The following is a 6,475-nucleotide window of genomic DNA, read 5'->3' on the forward strand; positions in this document are numbered from 1 at the left end:
TTAACGGCTCCCTCGTGATAAGTAGGGGAAGGCGACATGGGCTTCCAAGATTAGTTAGCTTCTTGCAGGCTGCTAATGGTAGGATTAGCAATATAGGCATTAGCACTGCATAGCATTAGCATTGGCTGTTAAGACAGGCCGAACATCCGAGGAGCAGCTGCAGAAAGGTCAACTCACCATTGGAGAGATTGATAAGGGCAGCATCTTGCGTGGTTTTGACTTCTAGCCGCAGGGGCTGCTGCTCTGAATGTCGCTGTATGTCTCCGTTCGCGTCTCCGATGGAGAGGAGCCGCACGCCGGGGAACACCGAGACCGCCATCTTCGATATGGAAGTAGAGACAGGTCAGTAGCGCTCACATCCAACCACGCACTGCTCTCTGCTGGAGACAGCTTGGGCATCAACGTCACAAGTCCCTCCAACAGCGCCACCGTGCGTCTTAAAGTGGGCGTTGTGTAAATACAGAGTGGCATGATGTGTATATGACTTCATACAATCCAGTAGCTCTTAAACATTTTTATTCATTTACATTCAAGTTTTTAATATAATCTCTGTGTTCATGAAAACATGGAAATAATCAGAAAATTTGAGGATTCATAAAAATGTAAAAACAAAAGTGAGCTGATATGGGCTGATATTATCATTTATAATGAAGAAAATAGTGTTACCTTCAAAGTATCTTGGCCTGTAGTCTCAGACTTTTTTGTAGATGGATAGATAGATAGATAGATAGATAGATAGATAATGATGTGATGTGGTGCTAATTTTTTTAATTTAATTTTCACAAACAGGACCTATACATGCACTAAGTGGAGAGATGTCAGAGTGGGGCTGCCCATGACAGGCACTCAGAGCGGTTGGGGGTTCGGTGCCTTGCTCAAGGGTGCCTCGGCAGTGCCCAGGAGGTGAACTGGCACCTCTCCAGCTACCAGTCCACACTCTATATGTGCATAGCATATCACTGAGCGCGTTTACATGCACACTAATAAACCGATCATTATCTGATTTCTGGAGTTACCTGATTATTCAAGTGGTCATGTAAACAGCATAATCCGATAGGCTTTATCAGATAAAAGCCATTATCTGATTATGAGAAATCAGATAAACACATCTAGCTTTTTCCCCAATAGTCAGATTATTCGGTGCATGTATACCCTTTAATCCGGTTTCTTTCGGGTTTTGCTATTTTATACTCCCACTCCACATTTTAGAGGGAAATATTGTACTTTCTACTCCACTACGTTAATCTGACAGCTTTTGTTTCCTTTCAGATAAAGATTTTACATAAAATAATATATTTTTATATTCTCAGTGTTTAAATTGTCACTTTTATTTTATCTTACTTATATGTTAGGCACTTTGTGACAAGTTTATATACAATACACTTGTATATTGCACTTTGCAGTACTTTTACTCCGAATCTACCCAAAGTATGTAAAATTGGCTCCACATTGATAAACTACACATTAGAATGCTCTCACATGTATTTGTTAATGATAAAAACAAACAGTACTGTAAGAATATAAGCTGTCAGCATGATGAGTGCTTTATTCTGCAAATATATGACTTGGTATTATTTTCAAGGATATGAGTACCTACTGTAACAGGAAGTTTGAGTTTTATATCATGTACTTGGGGAGAAATCCAACTGAAGGACTGAATCATGTAAACCAGGTTTTTCTGATTATCAGATTATTGAAGTGCACGTAAACGCATCAAATCGGATTATTACCATTATCTGATTATTCCCAGTTATCTGATTATTGTGCGCATGTAACCGTGCTCACTGATTACACATGAAGCTTTGTGTAATCATGAGACATGAGGGTCAGTGGATGGGAGGCAGATAACACAACATTATTGGTCTAGTTAATATTGTTAAAACTAAGATAGCAAATTCATGCCAGATACAGTTTCACAGACCGATAACAAAAACAACCACGTGGCAGCTTTTAATGGTGAATAATAACAGCGCACATAAGATGAAATTTTGAACTGAGCTGTGTGTTCACACAAGATTGGCAATATCCATCAACTTACATCAGCTTATCAGGTTTCCATACCTCCTCTGTTCCCTTTCAAATGTTTCCTTTTGTTTTATGAAGTATTTCTGCCTAGCAGGTACAAAATGAATGATTATTTAAAGGCTCCTGTTTCTTCGAAATAAATGACAGGAATCAATAGCTACAAAATGCCATTGGTTGATAGAATCCTTTAAAAAGGGGAATAGATTATCAAGTTTAATTTTTCTCTTACACGTGGCACAGACTGAATATGTATTACAAGCACATACAAAAGAAAAAACATGGAATCCATTTTATTTTTGTAAGATCTGCTTTGCACGATGTTCATAAATAGAAATAAATCAGATAGGACTCTGATATCTTTCCAATGTGACTTTAACAAGATTTTTTAGTCATCAACTCCAGGCTTTATTTGTCCAATGACCCACTGTAAAAAGTGTAGTTTGGCTGTAAAATGGGTATGCTCATCAAAACAGAGTGAGTTTAAGGCCTGTTGTGTTTACCTCTAAACCTAAAAAAAGCAAAACACGACACCAGTGGTTGCCATTAGAAACACACATCCTGTCATAGTAAGTACATTACCTACAGTTACAGCACACAGCTAAATTCATCAGCATCATTTCTTAGTAGCATGTGTGTGTTTGTGTGCGTGTGTGTGCCTGTGTGCGCATGTGAGTGAGTAAGTGTTCTTGTCTTGGCTTTTTTTATCTTCAGAGGAAGTGGAGCACATGGCAGAGATCAACAGTGCAAAATGACCAGGCATCTGTTTGAGTGTTTTGTACTTCTTCACAGCCCTAAAAGAAAAAAAAAAATACATGTAGCTTGAAGGGATGTGTCTTGTGCTCTAAAAGACAACAGAGACACTGTTTAGCAGTTGCATGAGATAAATTAAAAGTAATAGAAAGGCAGAAAAGAAAAACTTGAGAATCTAGAAATAACTGATCAATTCAAGCAAAGTGAAGAGAGCCACACTCACATGTCAGAGGATCAAAGGAGGACACATGACTTTGGTGGCCTGAATGGGTTATCACTGGAGGGCACCCCAGTGAGCAGAGGGTCTTTGTGAGCATTTTGCAAACAGAAGGTCTTCAGTTCTGCAGCAGCCTGAGAGACCTGTATTCCACACATCACATTGTTTGGTCAACAAAGAATGGAGTTTGTGATCACTCTTCTTCCAAATGTCTTCACATATATTTGTAGAAATGAGCACTAAAACAAGCCACCATTACACTGTCCATAAAGAGTATTGTCAAATATGTTGCAGATTATGGTAAAAAATGTGTCATGGCCATTAACTCAAGGTCTCAAGGAGACTCAAGGTTTAAATATATTCAAAAAGAAATCCTCTCAGCCTCTTAGGGTGGTATCTGTATCACCCTCAAGCTTGGATCCTCTACCAGAGGCCTTGGAGTTTGAAGGTTCTGCACAGTACCTTAGCTGTTTCTAGGACTGCACAATTCTGGACTGAGGCTTCAGATGTTGTTCCTGGAATCTGCCGGACCCCCTCTCCCACTTTGGGGGGTCACTCCCCTGAGTGTTCCTACTACCACGGGGGCCACGTCAGCTTTTACCCTCCACATCTGTTCCAGCTGTTCTTTCAACCCTTGATACTTCTCCACCTTTTTGTGTTCCTTCTTTCTGATGTTGCTGTCGGCTGGTATCACCACATCTACTACCACTGCCCTCTCCTGGTGTTTGTCAACCACCACTATGTCTGGTTTTGGTGGTGTGTCCCATTGGGATACAGATGTTCCTGTACACTATCCCAGCCACTTAGTTGTGCCTCTCCATGTACACTGATCCTGCTTGCATCTTACACCCTGCCACTATGTGCTGGACTGTCTCAAGGGCATCTTTACACAGCCTGCACCTTGGGTCTGATCAGCTGTGGTAGACCCTGGTGCCCCTCGCCCCCCCCCCCCCCCCCCCCCCCCGTCCCTCTCTCTCTCCCCACATATATGTGCATATGCCCAAAAAGTTTCTAGCTTCCAGTTAACTTTTGTGGTATGCAGCCACTGCACCATTTCTCAGTTTCACCTGACGTTGGCAGTAAGAGGACGATTAGTGCCCCTTGACAACAGTCTGATAAGAGCATGAATCTTGTAGCACCACTTCAATGCTTCTTCTACAGAAGCATAGTCTAGTGTAGTTTTCAATAACTTCCATGTGATGTGTCCCAGTCACTCAGATTTTCTACCAAAATGTATCACTATACTAGACAAAAAGGACAAATGTTTTCATGTCGGATATTAGTGCTTCTGCTATTTTATATTAATATTATTCTATATAAAACCTTTTCTTTTTTTTAATAACTTTGATGTAATGTGACCCAGCAATTCAAATTTTGTATCAAACCTTTTTTTCATTTTCTCTAGTTTTACACAATTGGTCAATGCTTTTCTTTACACAGGGCTCAACAGGCCTACAACAAGTAAAAACTACATAGAACTGTGTCAAAAACAAGTACAGTCTGTTTAAAAATGATTAAACTATATACTTAATTGTAGCAGATGTGTTGCAGCTTAGCAACCTTGTGGGTGTTTTTTAAATTTCACATGAAGAAAGATAAGCTACATCTTGTAGTTAAAATTAAAAAGACCAAACTACGAGCAAGACTTTGTAGACAGAGTGAAATTTATCTTTGCTTTATTTATTCTGCTTATTGCTGGTTGGGTAGATACACATTTGACAGTGGTCTGACTTCTGTTCTGAAATAAGAAGCCACACAACAATCCCACCAGCAGCACAATCAACAAAGCTATCACTGTGCTGCACTCGCACAGATAAGTCTGTTCACTAAGTGAGCTATACTGCACATCAGAAAGTTACACTCTGGCTGTAATGTAGAGTAAAAGTAAAATGATTATGGTTAATGACAGTTTGCAAGTTTATATTAACCACATAAGACATGTCTTTTAAAGTTTACAGCAGTTTTACTACATGATAGAACTGCTAATATAGGATAAGAAATAAGATAAGACACACACACACAGAGACATACATACATACATACATATATATATATATATATATATATATATATATATATATATATATATATATATGTATATACACACAAATAAAAAGGACGAAATATATAAAATGGATTGTGACAACACAATAATAGGAGTCACAAAGTATTCTTTATAACAAATAATATGCCAGCCTACTTGTTGTTGCTTAGGAATGGCTTTGGAGTAGGCCTAAATATTAATGTGTGGTCACTGACAGCGGTGGATAGTACGCGGCACATGAAAGCTCACGATGCGTTTCAGGGCGGGAGTCATGCGCAGGACAAATTTGATTCTAAGAAAATGGAAGTGTTGAGTCGCGGATTTACCTTTATCCGATGGACGCTGGCCTCGAGTCGAAGCTGTTTCACTGCCTTCTGGGCGATGACTAAACTGCTGTTGGCGGCGCTGTTGTTCGACATGACTGAGGCACGAACATTCATACTCCAGTACTAGCAACACATGCTCCGGTCAAACCCTCTAAATACGCCCCCCCCCCCCCCCCCCCCCCCCCGGGAAACACACACACACACACACACACTTACACACTTACATTTAACCTCCTCAAAACACTTAGTAAACGAAGCACTTACTAAAAGTAGGTCTACTCTCAATAGCCTACAGAAAATGAATGTTTACCAGATGTGTCGGCTATTAATGTGAGGCTATGTTGTGACTATGACTAGAAAAGTAATGTTTAATTGTTATTGTACAGTTACTGTATAAACATTAGGTTGTGTTCTTGACATGTTTCCTTTAGTCTGCAGAAATGTAGTTTGTTAGAAATGAGTTGCCCAAAGGAAAACAACTAACAAAAGATATCTCAAGAAATAAATTACCTTATGCGTAGTCGAAACAGACTGTTATACTCTCTATAGTGCTGAGCTAGCCTAAATATTCAGCTGATCACATAAGTTTAAGAAACATCGCTCAAATAGCCTACAATTAGATGTCAAGTAGCCTACACAGTGTGATGTGCATAAGCCTTTAGAGGTTTATAGACTTAACTGTTATTCTTTCTTCTTTCAAAATCTCATCCAGTCCCAGGTTTGAAATTTTGCTTCTTTTTCTTTGTCTTCTTCTGCTCTGCTAAAAGTGTTTGTGCGGCAAACACTCTAGCACAAAAAAGGACACTCATTGAACTCAAAATGGCACTGTAACAATCGATTTTAGATGAATAGTTCCATCTCTTCCTGCAGATAAGATATAAAGCCCATGTTTTTTGTAACCAAACAGAAGCTAAACAGCTAAAAACGTTCTAAATTATCATTAACAGTATGTACACAGACCTACACACAGAATCACTCCGTGATTCCAAAGTGTTCCATATGTTATGTGTGTGTCACCACACACTCTGCTACAATGATATGAAAAGATCTGATCTGATGAGCCGCACTGCTCTGAAACAGCTGACCGTGTCGATTGTTCATTATACTGCTGTG

The 6,475-nt window shown here is 39.4% G+C and overlaps 2 protein-coding genes across 3 annotated transcripts in view; both read right to left on the bottom strand.

Moving 5' to 3' along the window:
• Positions 1-371, bottom strand: part of carm1 (coactivator-associated arginine methyltransferase 1) — a 78,352-nt gene extending 77,981 nt beyond the window's left edge. The window contains exon 1 of one of the 2 annotated variants that reach the window (XM_033645287.2): positions 178-369. In XM_033645287.2, coding sequence (XP_033501178.1) covers positions 178-319 — 142 coding nt within the window. In that variant the 5' untranslated portion in view covers positions 320-369. Of the gene's footprint in view, positions 1-177 lie in introns of both variants that reach the window. The other variant, XM_033645288.2, reaches the window with a different exon arrangement.
• Positions 372-2,655: 2,284 nt separating this feature from the next.
• LOC117250861 (guanine nucleotide-binding protein G(I)/G(S)/G(O) subunit gamma-5) lies at positions 2,656-5,477 on the bottom strand. Its single transcript, XM_078161810.1, has 3 exons — positions 5,363-5,477; positions 2,999-3,135; positions 2,656-2,816 (listed from the first exon to the last, which is right to left on the bottom strand). The coding sequence occupies exons 1-2, from the start codon at positions 5,474-5,476 to the stop codon at positions 3,010-3,012; spliced, it is 240 nt and encodes a 79-aa protein (XP_078017936.1). The 5' UTR covers position 5,477; the 3' UTR covers positions 2,656-2,816; positions 2,999-3,009.
• Positions 5,478-6,475: the final 998 nt, after the last annotated feature.

The sequence above is a fragment of the Epinephelus lanceolatus genome, chromosome 18 (assembly GCF_041903045.1).
Source record: "Epinephelus lanceolatus isolate andai-2023 chromosome 18, ASM4190304v1, whole genome shotgun sequence".
Classification (NCBI taxonomy): domain Eukaryota; kingdom Metazoa; phylum Chordata; class Actinopteri; order Perciformes; family Serranidae; genus Epinephelus; species Epinephelus lanceolatus.

What these genes read in the sequence shown, in the direction of transcription:
- LOC117250861 (XM_078161810.1), bottom strand. Translation starts at nt 5,476, where the DNA reads ATGAATGTTCGTGCCTCAGTCATGTCGAACAACAGCGCCGCCAACAGC. An exon ending in CCAGCGTCCATCGGATAAAG is followed by an intron (nt 3,136 to 5,362) that starts GTAAATCCGCGA and finishes TGTGGAATACAG; the next exon opens with GTCTCTCAGGCTGCTGCAGA.